Genomic DNA, 18,430 nt, shown 5'->3' with positions numbered 1-18,430 from the left:
TCCCAGATCTGAGGAGGAGGACCGGCTTCCATTGCCCAAGTGCATAGCTGTGTGCTTTTAAATTCTGCATGCCTGTGTCTACAATGCTGAGTGTGTGTGCAAGGACCTCAGTGTTCATGCAAGAGCATGTGTACATGTGTACATGTGCCTATATGCTGAGTGCTCAGTCGCATCCAATTCTTGAGACCCCATGGACTAGAGCCCTCCAGTCTCCTCTGTCCATGGGATTTTCCAGGCAAGAATACTGGAGTGGGATACAATTTCCTTCTCTGGGGATCTTCCCCACCCAAGGATCGAAGCTGCATCACTTGCATTCCCTGAAATAGCAGGCGGATTCTTCACTGCTGTGCCACCTAGGGAGACCTACATGTGCCTGTGTACACTTACCTTGTTTGTTGATAAGTCTTGGTGTGTTGGTGGATATTTTGTTTCCCTCAGAGCTTGAATACCTGGTTGCCCTAGCAACTATATGCTTGGGTCTGCTGGTAACAGAGCCCTTCCTGAGACATTTGATTGCTCACCCTGGTGCCCCCTCTTCCAGATCTTGGCCACTGCCCATTGCAGATTTCTGTAGCAGGAGTTATTTTTTCTTGTTATGGAGAAAACCTCTCCTTTCTCTGGAGCTCAGCACCCAATGTCAAGTTCAGAGGTCAGAAAATGAAAGCTCGAAAGAGGATCTGATATCATTGACAACTGTCCCTTCCTCCCTTGTAGGAGGTGATTATTAGCTCACTTGATTTATCTGGAACATCTGTACTTTTCTCATAAATAATCTCCACTATATACCACAGAGAGGGAAAAAAGACAATAATTAAAGTTATTGGCACAGGAAGTTGTTACCTATCTGAAGTTTCCTGGTATGAAGGGTGCGAATAATAAAGATAGAACATAGTTTCGTTTATTAAAAGCAACTAATGGCATGAAAGAATAATATTTTAAGTACAAAAAATAGTCACATTAGGAACAGAAATGCTGTCTCTTTTATTGTGTTCGTAGCCAGGGAAGGTCAGTTAAAATATTTTGAACTTTTATCTAATCTTGTGTTGCCAAAGCTAGGAGAGCAAAAGAAGGCTTTTGTTAAGACATAGATACTAATTCATGAACATATACCTGTGGGAGTGAAAGGTGAGTAACTAACCCCTTAGTCTTGGAAGCATAAGGTCGCATAGAGACCCAAGTTCCCCAGGGGACCTTCCCCACCCCAGTGATGATTAAGTGAGAAGGCACAGACCAGAGGAACTGAATGGAAGTTTCTGCCATGTGATCACGGCCTTTAGGGCCAGTGGTCTTTTCTTCCTTTATGTGCCATTTGTCTCCTTTCAGAGCTTGAGAAGACAGGATTAAGTATCGAATTTGTTTCACCTTGGTAAGATTTAGAATGATTTAAAATGTAAGAACTGAGTCTCTTTTTCTTAGGTAAATAGAGCACTTTGGGATTCCGGTCTAGATCCATTTGTCTGTTCAGATAATCTGGGAATGCCTGAGGGTTCTATGCCTCCCCACCCCTAGTCTTTCAAGTCCGCACTCAACATCGGAGAAGCCTCTCACTGGTGCAGGGACAGCAGGACAAGGGCCAGACAGGCTCCTTGCAGTTTCCAAAAGTTGAGATTTTGATGAAAACCAAACTCCTGAGGTCAGCCCTGTTTGGCCCAAGGCTGCCAGGGGGCTGTTTCTCCTCCAAAGGCCTAAAAGTCAGAGGGGAACTTTGTGATGCAAAAAAGTGGGGCTGGAAAGCATATGACTCTGGAGGTATAAGGGCCAGACTGGTGATCCCAGGGTCATAGAAATGACTGGGTGTATGGATATTCACTGGAAAAATGGTATCCCAGACCCTCTGAGGGTCAAATACTGAAAAGCCAAGCTATGGGTCCTCAAAGAATGACAGTGCCTTAATCCTAAGGCCAAAGCACAGGAAAGCAACTTCTCTGAGATAGGAGTGGGCGTAGATCTGAGAGAAGAAACAAAATAACTCAACTCTTAAAAGGATGCTCTATACATCCTTGAGGGATAGGATGGGGAGGGAGGTGGGAGGGGGGTTCAGGATGGGGAACACATGTAAATCCATGGCTGATTCATGTCAATGTATGGCAAAAAACACTACAATATTGTAAAGTAATTAGCCTCCAACTAATAAAAATAAATGAAAAAAAAAATAATAAAAGGATACTCATTCCACAATGCCATGGGAACACTTCCCTATGTAATGTGTCCCAGTTCTCTCCTAGGAGTTTGCGAAGAAGTCAGATATAGCAGGAAACTGTTAAGCTAAACAAACGTTAGAATTACTCCTCAGCTGGTCCCTCATGTTGCTCCCCAGTTGCTATAGGCGTGCTCTGCATACACACTGGGTGAGGGGACATGCCTCCACTCCCAGGTATATCTGAGACCCACTTTCCCTGAGAAATTTCTCTCACAGCAGTCCACACCAAGGGAACAGAATATAGCTGGTGCCCAGGAACACACAGATAGCATTTCTTCACCCCAGAGAAGAAGAGGGTAGGGAGCAAAGTCAAGTTTTATTATTAAACAACTTTAATCCAAATGCTGATTATTATTTGCAGTGTCTGAAGGCACAAAATATACCTAAAATGTATGGAATAGTCTAAACAGAGTTATAAATCCAAAGAGCAAAGCATGGAAAAAAAAAAAAAAAAAGATACATTCTGAGCCGACACAGAAATCTGAGTTGGGAGGAATATTTTTCTAGAGAACTTGCTTGACTGTCAGTCATTTCCCCTCATGCCAAGGATAGGAAATTTTTTAAAAAATTACATAAACATGGCAAGGAATAATACCATGAGTTGTTCAGATTTTTTTTTTTATAAGCAAAATACCTTTCCTTTAAAGATCCACTCGTTCTCATTCTTTCACACACACACACACACACACACACACACACACACACACACCCCAGCACTCTCCTCTCCCTGACACCCATTCAAAGCAAACTGCCCAAGAAGACACCCATGGTATACTACAGAAGACAGGTCATTTCAGGGAAAATAAAAACAGACTTGGGTGTGAGATAAGGCAGTGAGACCAGAATTTGATTAAGAAAATAGAGAAATATATATGAAAAAATTGACCATCCAGGGAAGGCCCCCTCAAAGTGCTGATGGAAAGAAAATGAATCTGTTCTCTCTCAGGATTACCGTAGCCCACCTAAGCTTCCCTGCATGCACGCACTCGGCTCCAAACTCTACGCACTCTGATTAGAGGAATGTCAATGGATCGTCTTGGGAGCACAAGTATCAGGCCATTCGCAGCATCCAGAGATGAATAACATAATTATAAACACTCTCCTCCCCAGGGTGCTTTTAGCTGACTCTGTGATGCAGCCATTCCTTACTGCTCAATCATGTCACACAGGACTTTGGGAAAGAAATCAATCCCAGGCTAGTTATCACCTTCATAAATACATCTCTGTTGTAACTCCACAGGGCTATAGGAGAAGCAATCAATAGGACTTTGTATTTCTCCAGGACCACAGACCCCAGCTCTCAGCCACACCCCCCTTTACTGCTGGGGGAGGGAGCCCCGCCTTCTTGGTGCCAGATGTGGGGTGTGTTCAGCACCATGGCAGGTTATGAAAGCAGAATCACCTTTGTCTTCAGAAGAAAAAGAGCTAAAGTTACATATAGTTACACACAGCTTAGAGTACTTGAATGATTGCCTCTAGAGTCATTTCCTCTCTTTGAATCTATAGTTTAATTGCCCCAGAAAGGGCAATGGAGGGAGGCAGGGCTATCAGGTTGTCGTAGCCTGAAGAAACAGCGTTTCCTAGCAGGTTTATCAGGTCAGGGATAGAGCCGGGGAGCTCGGAGACTAAACAATGCCCTCAGCCAGGAGAGCCCCTGCCATGGGCTGGATTACAGCCCGAGAACTTCTGGTCTGGAGCAGGTGGCGAAGCAGGACGTGAAGTCTCATGCTGGGTTTCAGCCCTGTCTGACAGACTGCAGGGTTTAAGACCCAGAGACATCCTTTTGCTTTTGGAGCTACTTCTCTGGGGGTTGGGAATTACTTATCTCCACATCACACAAGTTACACTGTTCTTTCTCTAAGAGCCAAGGCTTCCTCTTACCTGCAGGAACATGGCTCTTTTGATCTATTCTGGGCACTCCCATCATCTAGAGCACTAGTCTGCTCACCTGAGGTACCTCTCTCCACTCCTCCAACAGGATCCTTTTACCTGAAAACACAGGCCCACACCCAAGTGAATATTCTTCCCCTACCTGGCTTCTCGCACCCTCCACCTCACCTGGTCCACACATCAGACCTCACGTCTTCTGATCCCCACGGGAAAAGCCAAGCCCGCCTCTGCTCAGCCTCCCTGAGGCCATGGTGGGACCCACCCTCTTTCTCCCAGATTCCATCACTTGTGGATGCTTCTTATTAAGAAAAGAAAGTTTAAAAAAAAAAAACACACACACAGAACAAGGCCAACAGGATAACCCTAGAGCATGTCGGCCTCCAAGTCCTCAGAGTCGGTGGTATCGGCCTGGGTGCTTCTCCTGGGCCCACAGCACACTGTGACGTGAAGTGGGGTGACCAACAGGACCGCTCCGGTCCCGGGAGCGTCCTCGGTCCCAGGCCGACTGGCACAGTCGGTCACCCTACAGCACAGGGACCCAGGGGTCAGGCTAACGCTGGCTTGAGGCTCACCCTCTATCTATGGGAGAGGACTAAGGGGAAAAGGGCCAGGGGCAGAGGAACATGGCAGGAGCCATGAGACGGGGAAGGAGGCAGCACCCCAGGCTCCTCTAAAGGGACTGGCTGTTCACCTTCCCCTCTCCACCAGCAGGGGGCGTCCTTTTCTGATCACCCCTCCTGCCCTCGCCCTCAGAAAGGCCCAGGAACAGGGGGCTTCTTTGGCACTTCAGAATGATCACAAGTAATTTGCCATTTTATTCATATAGAACAAAATTTACAAAGTCATTCATACAGGTTTTGTTTTTTTTTTTTTTTACTGACTTCGAAAATTGGGAATATTCAAAATACACTTTTACCCCACTCCATTCTGTCATTATTTACACGTATATACAAGAAAAATGAAAGAGTCTCTGTGTGTGTGTGTGCGCGCGCGCGTGTGTGTGGTTTGTGTTGTTGTTTTCTGGTATTAAAAAGCTCTGCTGGTCGGGTGGGTGGATGGGCGGGCAGGAGGGCAGGCGGCGCGGTCAGATGGAGGTGCCGTGGGAGGTGTCCAAGGCCTCCGGAAGGACGCCTCCAGGCACGGGCTGGAAGGACATGGGGATGGGGGTCTTCACGGGGCTCTGGCGGAACAGCCCCCCGTTGGGCGACCTGTGTTTGCACTGCATGGAGGGCATGGTGGCCGAGCTGCTCAGTGGCAGAGGCAGGTTGCTGCTGGGCCCTGATGAGAGTGTCCGGCTGGTGCCGTGGCTGCTCTGCTCCGGCAGGAAGGTGCTGACCGAGAGCTGCGTGTTCTGGTACTCTCGTGTGGGCTCCAAGGCCTGGCTGGGAGCCAGGCCCCCCATCTCCAGGGCCGAGAGCTCAATGGACGCTGGGGAAATCTGCTTGTGAGCAATGTCTTCATCCATTAGACTGTTCATGCGCCGATGGACCTGCTCCAGATTCACTTCTTTGTCCTAAGGGAGAGCACAGGAGGAGGTCAGGCCAAGCCTTAACGGGGGGAGCCCCAGCTGGTTGTCTACAAACTTTGGGAGGCTGGAGACCGCAGCTTGCTGGGCAGTGGGGTAAAGCAGGCCCCCATTCCTCCCACCTTCCCCCAACTGCATGGCCAGCCCTCCTTACCTGGGATACTGGTAGCCTAGGACACTGCTCCCAGGTAGCAAGGACCCAGCAAGAAGGGCTTTGCAGCATTTGCCCCCCAAATGCACTCTGCTCAGGACCAATCACACCCAGAGGCAACCCTTGGGAGAAGATGCTTTGAACAACTGGCAGAAGCAATGGAAGAAAGGAGTCCCATGGAAAAAAAAGGTGTGGTCCTTGAGCCCCTGATATGCCCCATGGATTTGCAATTTAGTGTTTACAATGCTCAAAAGACCTGGTGTGATCATCCCCACTGTACACAAAAGGAGGCTTGGGTTCAGGAATGTCAATGGCCTCCCAGAGTCATAAACCCAGTGAGCAGCAGAGGCAGCATGGGAAGCCTGGAGTGCACAACATCTTCAGAGATGCTGGGAAGAGGGCCTGTCCCTGTCTGGAGGCTCATGTGGCTGGGGGCCTGGGTGAGGATGGGGCATGGGATGGTGAGGAAAGGGACTTCCCCGGGATCAGCTGTCATTCCTGATATTGTGAAGGTTTGAGGCTGCCGAGATGGGTGACCCTCATAGCTGATTCTCCATGTAGTGAATTGCATGTAGTGAATTCACCATAAGGGGGATGGTATCAAGAAAAATATTTTGTTTGTTCAATTATTTATTGGCTTAAGAAACAGAACAAATATCACTGATATTTTGTCTTCAATGTCAGAATAAGTCAAAGAGGCCAAACTACTTGAAAGCTCCTTAAAGACAAAGACCATATAATCTACTTCCTCAGTTTCTCCCCAGTGACTTGGGGTACAAAACCAGATGTCTGTGGAAGAGTCATACCAACCCCTCAATGAGGTATTAGAAGCTGCAATCCTATTTTCAGGCAGCATTAGGGCCTATGTGTCAGGCAAGGTTAATCCCCCCACCTATGTGTCCCTGGTGTCAAACTCCAAGAGAAGTACCATGTTGAAGCTTTGCTCCAAAACAGAATATCACAGGCTGTTTAATGTCAATCTTCATACAGCAGAGAGAGGAACCTATCCCCTGCTGACCCTTAGGCTTGTTAAAAATAACCATAAAAGGTAAAAGTCCTGAATGTGATTTCAAATGAAGAAAGAAGGAGCCACACAAATCCAAGGGCCATTTCAGTGAGTCTCTGGGCTCCTCTAAGGCTGGTTCCCCAGGAAAAGGCAACCCTGAATAACTGGCAGGAGCTCCCCTCTCAGAGGAGGGCCCATGGGGCTAGCCCCCATGAAGCCTCATCCCAGGTTTCTTCAGACAAGGAAGCTGCTTTTGCCATCCACTCTGTGCTCCCAATGTCCCCTGGCCTGGAGAAGGCAGGGTCACTGCTCTCTCTACCACATTGTTGAGATCATGATCAGCACACAGGGCTTGGCTTTCTGGTGGGACATCTGCTATCTTCCCCAGAACAAGAAATCTGACAACACCCAAACAACAATGAGGAACTCACTCCAGGCCATGAAAAAAACAGAGGATAAAGAAAGCCAACTGGTGTGAGGGTGAAGGTACTATGGTGAGATCGTACCATAGATAGAATTTACATCAGAAATCATTGACATGATCCCATCGGCAGAGCCAAGATTCCAGTGAACTGAAGCCCCACATAGCAGAGCAGCTCCAAGTATAGGATATGTCTGGGCGGCAAATGGGTGAGATTGGGGGAAGGGTACTAGGGCTTTACTTAGACTAAATATGGTATATACAATGTCTTTCACAGACTCCTTCAACAGTTTGTAAAGTGTTAACAAACCAAATCCAAGTTCTCTTCTTAATTAAGTTATAGCACGGTTAATCCAGCTCTGTGCTATCTTGGTCTTTTCCCTGTGTTGTTTATATGCTTTGTTTCCATTTTTGAATATTTGAGCAAACTCTGGGAGACAGTCAAGGACAGGAAGCCTGGCATGCTGCAGTCCATGGATGTGCAAAGGGTCGGACACAACCTGGCAACTGAACAACAAGCTGTTATGTTGGACACTGGCTGTTTGACTGCCATCAAGCATCAATTCTCCCTTCCCAAGAAGACCTTGTTTTATTTTGTTTTGTTTCACTTTTGGGAACTGCTTTTCCCCCACTGGATAACAGTGTGGCCCTGTCTACCTGTAGCCAAAAGGCAGGACAACAGAACTGGCTCTGAGTTCTGAACAAAGGGATAAAGAGACAGAAGATGTCTGATGGTCCATGACGGCAACAGTTCAAGAAACTTTCCACTCCATGATCACCCTTCTGGATCTTGCCTCCCAGCTCTCAAGACAAGCCTGGACTTCTGTCCATCACCGGGCAGCTTCTCCAGCCTTCTCATGGCTGCTCTGAGCTCCTGACAAGCTCCTGATGTAGGGTTTTCATGTGTATCAGCCAGTGCCACAGCTGTGTTGGTAAATATTTGTATCTACAGGCTATTTTCACTTCAAAATAAATGAAGGACACAAGACAGGTACTAGAAAGCCTGGAAGCTGGAGAAATTGAAGGAGAATTTCAGACATTCCTGAAGTTCAATAATACAAACTTCCCTTCTCCCTGCAGCCAGCAAAGCTAGAAGAATGAACAAGCTGAGTGCCTTGGCTGGCAGAGCCTTTAGCTGCTGAAGGAAATTGGAGACCAAATAAGTGGTCCTGGGATCATTGGAAGAACTAGTTAGTTGCATAATCTTGCCTTTTCTTCCTTTCTATTCTCTTTTCAGGGCTTTAAGAATCCTTTTGAGGATGGAAATAAGTAGTTTAAAAGTAGACTAATTTGAAGTAGGAGGTAAATGTCTTGGTCCCAGCTGTATTCACTCTGGAATCTGGTCTTAGACAAGAGGTGGTGGCAGTTTAGTTATTAAGTTGTGTCCAACTCTTGCAACCCCATGGACTGTAGCCGACAGGCTCCTCTGTCCATGGGATTCTTAGAATACTGGAGTGGGTTGCCATTTCCTACTTCAGGGAATCTTCCCAACCCAGGAATTGAACCCAGCTATCCTGCATTGCAGGCAGATTCTTTACAGACTGAGCTACAAGGGAAGCTCCCCTTCTCTCTTAGAGAAGAGAGCTTGGCCCTTCTTTTCACAGTCAATGGAACACTCAGCCAAGACAAGTGTTCAGGAGATGTTCCTCATGTTGTTGGGGCCTATAGGTAGAGAAGGGATAACTTCCTGCCAAAGAAAGCCAGAGGGAGACAGAGAGTTGAGAACAGGGGAGCCCCCTTACCTATTGCCAAGGAGAAAAGGAGAGCTTTGGAGGAAGACAAACCAACTAACATCTTCCAAAGAAACATTTGTAAACAAACGAGGTCTCTGAGATGAAATCCTTCAGCAGTAAAGGATGAGGAAGAGGAGGTTTGGTGGGTAGTATTATAAAAGATGTAGGGCATAGGCACTAATATGGCATAATAATCACAGCTCTGAGGGGTTGGCCAGGTAATAGCAAAGCATCTAGACCAGCAGTCCCCAACCTTTTTAGCACCAGGAACTGGTTTTGTGGAAGACAATTTTTCCCTGGACCAGGGCGTGGGGGATGATTTTGGAATGATTCAAGTGCATTATATTTATTGTGCACATTATTTCTATTATTATTACATCAGCTTCACCTCAGATCATCAGACATTAGATCCCGGAGGTTGGGACCCCTGATCTAGACCACAGTGTGGATGTGGAGACAATCCAATTACCCTAGAGTCAGGATTTTGGAAAGAAAGCACTTGAATAAGTAGTATTTTTAAATCCATATTTTTTCCTGCCTCCAATTAAGGACAAATGAAGCAGTTTCAAGGAGGCTGCAAAACTGTGCAGTGGGTCTCATTTCCACTGAAGGTTATTCATTAACGTATAACCCCTCCACATCAAAACACAGAGAAAACGTCCACTCCGATTGAACAGACTTTCCAAGCTGACCTTCCTACTCCAGATGGCAGTCAAAAAATCCATTCCCTCCACCCAAGTGGGACCTCAATCTATTCAAAGTCTATTACTGCTGGTAGTGCATGCTTAGTCACTCAGTCGTGACCGACTCTTTGCAACCCCAGGGACTATAGCCCACCAGGCTCCTCCCTCCTTGGGATTCCCCAAGCAAGAATACTGGAGTGGGTTGCCATTTCCTACTCCAGGGGATCTTTCCGACCCAGGGACGGAACCTGAGTCTCCTGCGTCTCTTACATCGGCAGGAAGATTCCCTACCGCTGCACCCCCTAGGAAGCCCATTGCTGTTGGTAGACCCAACACAAAGTCACACCTGGAAGAAGACGGTGCCATCTTGAGCTTCCTACGTTGGATGTCTAACTGGACCGGAAAATGAGTAGGCTCCCCTGGTGACTCAGACAGTAAAGAATCTGCCTGCAATGTGGGAGACCCGGATGCGAGCCCTGGGTAGGGAAGATCCCCTGAAGAAGGAACTGGCAACCCACTCCAGTGTCCTTATCAGGAGAATTCCATGGACAGAGGAGTCTGGTGGGCTACAGTCCACCAAAGGGTCAGACACGACTGAGAGGCTAACACACACACACAAGGCAAATACCTCCCTGGGAAACACATGTGGCCCATTTCTGAGTCTCCCAACATGTTCCATCAGGCATCTGTGTAGGAGGCCAGAGGGGAAGTGCAGAGAACTGGAGAAAACCACCTTCTTTGGAAACTCGGAAAACACTGTCTTTTTGGACCAGACTGAGCCCATATGAAGTCATTTCTGGTGCCCTCCTGGCCAAGGAAATAGGAGGCAGACATAATCTGCCTGCTCAAGGAAAGAGGCAGGAGTGATTTGAATAATTATCTATATTTTACACAAAATGGGGCATTCTATTATGTTATGCAAATTCAAATAATGGACTTTTTTATGTGCACTACATCAGTTTACATCCTCATTATCTCAAGGTTTCGGTGTTCAACCAGGTAATGACAGCTGTGGAAAGAGACTCAGAAGCTTGCTGCTGCATTCATTAATTTACTGTAGGTAACTGACCTACTCAAACAGCCCTGAATAGGACATAAAATTCACTGATGGCATTTATTCATGAATCCTGCTGAATTCCAGCTCTGTGTTAGAATTAAACATGATAGCGCATGCACCAACAGAGGTTACTGGAGACCCCCCTCCCCAGGCATTGTCTTGAAGAGAGATAAAGTTCTGTAATTGAGCCGCTGTTCACCAATGTGGAAATAAAACATTGTACTGGAAAACGGTAATTAACTAAACTATCATCTATGTAACAGCAGGTTACACGTGGGACTCATTAGAACCGACTTTGTTTGGAGTCCAACGGCTTCTACTTTAAGTTAGGCAGGAACAAAATGGGATTAGGGACTTCCCATCTGACAAGGATGGTTGTAGGAGGTGATCTCCTGTTACCACAGACCAACCAGGTGGTAAATAAGACTCAACTGACTGGGAGAAACATCATCAACGTGATCTTCTTAAGTATTGCTCCAAAGACTTGCTCAAGCCCAAAGGACTGGCTGGAAGTCTGAGAGTAGTGATTGGGTAAAAGCAAAGAAGCTGGACTTTAAGTCAGTGAAGTGGCTGCAGGATATGATGGGCAGTCCCTAACTTTTTTGGCACCAGGGCCTGGTTTCATGAAAGACAATTTTTCCATGGGTCTGCAGGGGAGCATTTCAGGATGATTCAAGCTCATTACATTTATTGTGTACTTTATTTCTATTATTATTACATTAGCTCCACCTCAGAACATCAGGCATTAGATCCCATTAAAGGTTGGGGACCCTGCTTTAGAATGTTGTGGGAAAGAATTCTGGTGAGCTTAATTGCAGATTTTGTAGAGGATGACTGTGAAAGGAGGGAGTCAATAGACACCTCCCATCATATGTAGTAGCAGCAGGTACACATGGTGTAAAGAGACTTCCTTGAGGATACACAATTCTGTGATAAATGGAACACCCGGATGACAGCCCATGTGTAGCTGGTTCCAAAACTTGAGCTGTTTTCCACTCAACTTCCCCTTGGCATGACAGTGTAGACCAGTAGTTTTCCTCCTTGGCAGGCTATCAGAAGCACATGGGGAGCGTCTAGAAATTACAGTTGTCCTCAACTGCCTAATACAACCCTTTGGAGGATGGAGCCCAAGTATCTGTATTTCTAAAAAGCTCCAGGATGGATCACCTCTGCTGTGCAGCCAGAACTGAAAGTCATTGATCCAGGTGCAAAGACTCCACAACAATTTAACATTAATAACATTTTCTTTATAGGAGCCCAGACTGGTTCACTCATTTGGTAAACACTTTGGAGCTCCTACTACCAGAGGAGCTAATGTTCCTGGTGAAGCATCCATCTTGGCCCCTGGCACATAGAAAGTGCTTGATATTTTATATTCATGACCCCTTAATGAGGGGTCTCACTGTTCCAGAGACTGAGCAAAGTGATGGGAATGCAGAGGTGGAGAAGTTCCAACAGACTTAAAGCAGAGACAGGCAGGTAAACCACCAGCTATAATTTGGAATCACACCCAACGTGAGTGTACACACAGGGAGGTAAGGAGGCCTGTGGCGATGGGCAAGGGGAGGTTGACAGAGGGGAGTGATGTGTGCGTTGGTTCTGATATACACACTGGTGATGGTAAGTGGTCAGTGCCCTCTCACTAAAAGGCACACACACTCACTTTCTTACCCTCATGCCAAGAGATCCGAGAGCAGCAGTGTAGCCATGGGGCCAGGCTCAACAGTCAGAAGCTCTGAACCCCTCTGGACTGGGGCTAAACCTAATCCCTCTGGGGTTCACAGGATGTAAATACCTAGCTAGGAGCCAGGATCCTAACTTAGGAAGAGTTCTCAGTCACACTCTTCATCCCCAAACATCTGGAAAAGCTAGGTAGGAACCCCTGCTCCTGCATGCTTCTGATGCCAGGCCCAGTGGCGGACACGTAATTCCCATTCCAGTTCTGCCCCTACTACTTCTGAGTCCTATTTCTCCAGGGACGTGGACGCCTTCCTCAAATGTTATGGAAGAGAATCAAAAGAGTGAAGAAGATAACAGGAACCTGAGAATCATGTGGGGGCCTTGGGGGAAAAAAAAAAAAAGACCCAGGTTCCGCTCTGAATCCATGAAGTGGGACCTGGGAGTCCATATTTCTAATAGTGCCACAGAGGCAGACCCCAAGTCTGGTTTGGGAAGGCTTCTTAACCTATCCCCGTCTGAGAAGCAACAACAGTGATGGCAGTGATGACCATGACAGTGACAACGAACAGACCAGCTGCCAGGTCGTGAGCTGCCCTGTGGAGAGGCCCATGTGCAAACGTGTTGATGAAGACCTCTGGCTAACGTCCAGTGAGGACATGAAGCCTTCCGCCCAATGGCCCACAAGGAACTGAATCCTGTCCACAACTACGTGAGTGAGCTTAGAAGTAGATCTGTCCCCAGTAGAGCCTTCAGATGAGACCCCAGCCCTGCTCAACAACTTGATTACATCAAGTGAGAGACCTTGAGACAGAAGACCCACTAAACTACACTTGGGTTCCTGACCCACAGAAACTCTGAAATAAGTATTTCATGTTTTAATCCAATAAAAAGAAAAAGATAACATGTACTTTTCCTGGCATAGAGAAGCTACCCTAAGATATGACTCCTCTTCCCAACAGCCCCTTCTGCCCATCACTGGGTTCTTGAGAGGGAGAAACCACTTGGGCACCATCCACCAAACACGTTCCCATGGGTCAGATGCTGATTAAGGAAATTCATACATCATCCCTCATTGAACCTCAGAGCAACACTGAGGTTGGCATAAAGGAAGAGGGCAAAGATGCAGGAGAGGAAGTCTCTATATGCAGTTGAAGAAGCATTAGAGGATGGAGATGGGGAAAGGTGTTCTTTCAAGGGGAATGTCTCCAGCAACAAATCTCCCCCGGAGAGCAGGAGCACATTTAGGAGTTTGCAGGTAAAAGCTAGCCCACTGGCCAGAATAGAGGAGCCTGGCTGCTGCTCCACCCCTATTGCCTGCCCCCTGCCCCGCCTGTCAGCCCCTGTCTGCAGTGGAAGCAGGGCCTGGGGGAGAGCAGACACGGCAAGAAGCAACAAGAATTCCAAGCTCCCAGCCCAGTGACAGACGATTCATTCCCCCACTTCTCATGTCATCTCTCATTTGTGCAGTTCTCATCTTTATTTCATGAATATTTTATTCTCAGAGCAGTGGCTCCACTTCCCCCATAAATCTACAGGGTGGCTCTTTACTGCATCTGCGGAGCAGGGTGCACTCACCTGCACTGGATAACTACATAATCGTCTGATTCCTTAGAAAAAATATGACCTCAAATCCACATGAATATTAAGAGGCTGAATGTACATTACTACTCTTCCCCAAGTAGGTGTCTAAACTCTGAAGACGTAGCGGCATAAGCTGTTAAATATGACTAAGACTCCACCCAAAGACAGGTTTCTTGCTTTTAAGAAATACGGCCAATGGCCCAAAATGAAGCATTCTAAGCTCAAGCAGACACTCTCACCTAATTGCAAATGCTGCTCCATAAAATACAGGCAACCAGTAACACAAAGTAGTTCTGGATTAAATACCATCATTATTTGTCAAAGGTTTTAAATATATGCCTCTAAACTCTGTTGTCTCAGCCCCTTCCCTGGTTCCTGCTCCCTGTGATGAGCTGTAAAGCCTTTGGCCTGGCGTCTGGTCCTTTAGAGCAAGTCTCTGCTTTGCACTCTAGCCTGCTCTACTCTAATTTCCTCGCTGATGCCCCAGAGCCCCGGGAGGTGTGATGACTCTGTCTACCCCTTGCTGGTCACCCTGCCCCAAAGGCAATATCTCCTCCTCAGCTTGAGGATCATACCAATCCTTCATCACTCAATTCTAACAACCCCAAGTCCCAGGAACTCTTCACTAACCAGCATCACTACCCTTTGTAACCCTACCATATCCCATCTGGGCTGGGTGCCCCTGAGCCCTGGATGGAACCTGTAGTTCATTTCAGGATGGCCCTGATCAATGGACAATGGAAACCGCTTGGCTGACCTCTGCCACATCTGTCCACATGGAGGTAAGCCCCCTCAGGACAGAGACTGTAACCTTATAGGCATACCTACTAAAGGAAGAAGGAGAGAAGAAGGCAGGAATTTCATTTGAAAACACTCATAATAACAGGGGAAAACTGGAATATTCCCTCCTTTAACCATGTAACACCCAAATGGGCTGGAGGAAAGGCAGCTGTGTTTTATTCAACCTGCGTCTACATTGACTCTCTTTCCTATCTGGAGCAGGCTAGCAGCCCTGGGCAGAAAGTTTCACATTTTCTAAGCACTGCATCCTCTTGGGTCTGAGATCCTGGGCTTGTGTAGAAGCCAAACAGGAAGATGGGATACTTTTCAGACAAGAAAGGAGCTGTTCCTCTCAGCTAGCTCATCTCATGCTTTCCCTGGTCTTCCTCTCTTTTTGCCTCTGCCTCCTATGTCTCTCCAGTAATCCTCCATCTGCCCCCACCCCATCACCTCTCTCTCTGAGTGACAATTCATCTGGGTCATCCAGGCTGGACCTGGCACTAGATACTGAACCAGAGGATGTGAAGAGACATGCCTGGAAGCAGACAGAAAGGCCTCTCACAGTACCTGCCTCACAAGGGACATTCTGGAGGACTGGGCCTGTGTCTCCTGGGCTCCACACTGCCTGCAACATCCTAGCATGGTGCCTCCGTGACAGTGCATTATTCAACCAACTGGAAAACCTGTCCTCCTCCCCTAACCAAAGGGACATTTGCTATAAACTTCACTGAAAATTTTCCAGTAGCAAAAGCAGCTCAGGATAGAATCATTAACTGTTCCTTTCAGTGGGCTTTCCTCAAATATTTTCCTTCCTTCTCTTATGGTCCAGGGGTGATAGGAGAGCCCTGAGTCTGTGGGAAATTCTAGCCTTGCCTTCCTTACATGGAGGTGTACAGGTGATGTGAGAGAAAGATGGATGTCCTCAGAACATTTCAGACATGCTGAATCAAACAGCAAGCTCTTTCCAGCAAAATCTAAGTATGATGGCAAAGAGCTCACTGCCTGGTATGAATGGTGGGTCTGCCCTCCCTCCCAGCCATGCCAGGGACTCTGTTACAGACTGATGTATGGGGCCATGACCAGTCAGCCTTTCTAGGCTGCAGAGATGGTGTCCATGGTGATGCTGCCTCTTTGAATGTGATGCTGGTTACTGCATTGCTCCTTGTTTGAAATCTACACCTGCTTGTGTCAACATCATTTGTAAGCAAAGCTGTGATTCAATAAGTAGCTGAGATATATGTATCAGGTAATGACATTGCTATACTGGAGTGGCTGGGCTTGTGCTACAGTGCCTGTGTATAGTTTCAGCCAGGAGAGCATCATTACCAAATGCTGCACCTTGCCACTCTCCCTTAGGGGCACTGGTTCCAAGAGAACTTCATGAAGACTTTATATTCCACCCTCCCCACCCCTGCCACCCCGTACCCCAAAAATATTGAGCTTGAAAACCAGCAAAACCCCAAAAGAAGGAAGTGTGGAGGGCAGAATCAGCTGTGGCTGGTACACACAGGGAAGGAAATGTGCCCAGAAGCTGGAATCAGAACAAAGCCACAGCGGTCCCTGTGCTGGGTGTCCCTGGAGGGACAGAGGCAAGGCTGGGCCCTGCAAGGAGGAAGAGAGGAAGAAGGGATGATGAGGGGACGGGAGCTGATCCCCCTTCAACATGCTGGGAGAGCAGGGCTTGTGGCCCTGGGTGAACAAGGAGAACCAGGAAGGAATGCAGTTTCCTCTCTTACCCTACAGCTGGTCTCTCCAGGTCAGGGTGGAGGCACATGGGCGGGGCAGGGTGGGGAAGGGCTCTCTGGCGCTGCTCATGCTGTACCCGCTCTATAGATAGATACATGACTTTAGTGGCCATGCCTGGTGCCTTGGCATTTTGTTCAAGCATGAAAACACCCCCTTCATTTGTTCTGTGGCTTTCAGTACAAAATAAAACAATGTCACCATTCCCCAGTATAAAACACTGCTGTGTGCAGACAAGTGGTTTGGGCAAATACTATCTGGAAGAGAACCACCCGCCAAGTCGCCCAGGGGGCCTTTCCCGCCTCTAGGCTGCAGAAAGGAGAAGCAGGGCCCAGGGCACGGACCTCTTTGGGGGTCTCCTGGTGGCACCGGTTGCTGTTCCACCACAACTCCAGGGCAGCCACCAGGCAGGCGAGGAGGAGGCCGATGGCCAAGATGCAGAAGACTCCAGCGAAACTGTGTAGCTTGAGGGACTTGCCGTCCGCCTGGGCGCTGGCGTGGCTGGTGAGGTCACAGCGGCCCGTATGCGGCCACCACTTCTGCTTGAGCACATCCAGATCTCCAGTGTCCTGAAGCTCCAGGATCCTGCAAGATACACCCCATGTGAGCCACAGAGCTGGCCTCACCCACACAACCGCGGGGCCCTGGTCCCTTCCCCACCGTGCCAGCGCCTCCAGAGACAACGCTGAACCATCAGAGTGGCTCTCTGTCTCAGCTTTTCACTTTCCAATTTATTCTCCACTCTGCTGTCAAAGCACCTTTCTCAAAGCACTTATCAGATTTTGTCATTCTCCTCCTCAGAGCTCTCAGGTCCTCTCCCACCCTGTCCCACTGCCCATGGACGGAGTCCAATAGCAAACCATGTAAGGATCCCTCATGTGGGATCCTAGGGCAAACTCTGAGGATAAAATAGGGAAATTACAGAAATGGATGATGCAAACACTCAGACTGTGGACCTACTAAAAGGCTTTCTTTCAAACGTCAATTAACTACATCCTAAGTCTCTCCTACTAGAATTCAACAAACCATTCATTTATTCACTCATTTGATTTGAGGAGCATCTGATTTGTGCCAAGTACAACATTCATCGCTGCTGAGAGCACAGTCCAGACACACCTACTTGGACACTGAAACAATTAGATGAATCAATGTAGAGAAAGAAGCTGAGATCAATACAACAAAATGAAAGAAGAGTTGTGAAGAAAGGGTGCAATGGGAGGATGGCCTGGACTAGGGGCTGTGGCGAGACCTCATCAAGAAGCCCACAGGTAAGCATCAAATAGCTCACATGAGTTTAGCATACCTATGTGCCAGGAAATCTCCTAAGTGCTTGACAAACTGTTTAATTCTCATGTCAACCCTTTGAGAAGGCTACTTCCTTGTTCCCATTATTACAGAGAAGCAAATGAAGGCACATAAAAGTGAAATCTGGTGCCATATTGACCCGCAGCCCTATCAATCCAATATTGACATAAGCTGTCTTTTATTGAGAAGATAGTAGGGACCGATCATTTTATATTGTTTTAATCCTCACAACAGCCTGCAAATTAGTTTCTAGGTTTACAGATGGGAGACCTGAGGCTCAGAATCTAGATAACTTGCCCCCAGTTGCAATTAGCAAGGGGTACAGCTGCTGTTCAGAGCTGGGTCACACTGGCCCAGGGGGCCATGCTCTTTCCAGAACACCAGGCTGCCAAATGCAGTCAGCGTGCGCTCCTCTCCAAGAGTCAGTTCCGGCCTAGGGCATGTGAGACTGACCAGAGAGGGGCCGTAGGGCTGGTTTCCTGCTCCTCCACTCACTAACTGAGATGTTAGGCAGGCAGTTTCACTCTGCTGATGCTTCCCTTCTTCCTGCTCTTTATAACTGTATGCATTTTTATGCCCAGTATTATTCCAGGAAGAATGTAAGGCAATGTATAGGAAAACAAAGAATAAAAGAGAAACAAACAAGCAGATTCAAAGGAAAATTTAAATATGTAA

At 47.5% G+C, this 18,430-nt stretch overlaps 1 protein-coding gene across 4 annotated transcripts in view; it reads right to left on the bottom strand.

Moving 5' to 3' along the window:
• Nucleotides 1–2,509: 2,509 nt before the first annotated feature.
• GRID1 (glutamate ionotropic receptor delta type subunit 1) overlaps nucleotides 2,510–18,430 on the bottom strand; it is a 688,675-nt gene continuing 672,754 nt past the window's right edge. For 3 of the 4 annotated variants that reach the window (XM_043476200.1, XM_043476199.1, XM_043476203.1), the window contains 2 exons: nucleotides 16,795–17,035; nucleotides 2,510–5,603 (listed from right to left, as the gene is read on the bottom strand). In XM_043476200.1, coding sequence (XP_043332135.1) covers nucleotides 5,175–5,603; nucleotides 16,795–17,035 — 670 coding nt within the window. In that variant the 3' untranslated portion in view covers nucleotides 2,510–5,174. Of the gene's footprint in view, nucleotides 5,604–16,443; nucleotides 16,535–16,794; nucleotides 17,036–18,430 lie in introns of all 4 variants that reach the window. The other variant, XM_043476202.1, reaches the window with a different exon arrangement.

Source organism: Cervus canadensis, chromosome 8 (genome assembly GCF_019320065.1).
Source record: "Cervus canadensis isolate Bull #8, Minnesota chromosome 8, ASM1932006v1, whole genome shotgun sequence".
NCBI classification, from domain to species: domain Eukaryota; kingdom Metazoa; phylum Chordata; class Mammalia; order Artiodactyla; family Cervidae; genus Cervus; species Cervus canadensis.
The sequence above is the reverse complement of the archived record's forward strand: the minus strand, read 5'-3'. Positions and strand labels throughout refer to the sequence as shown.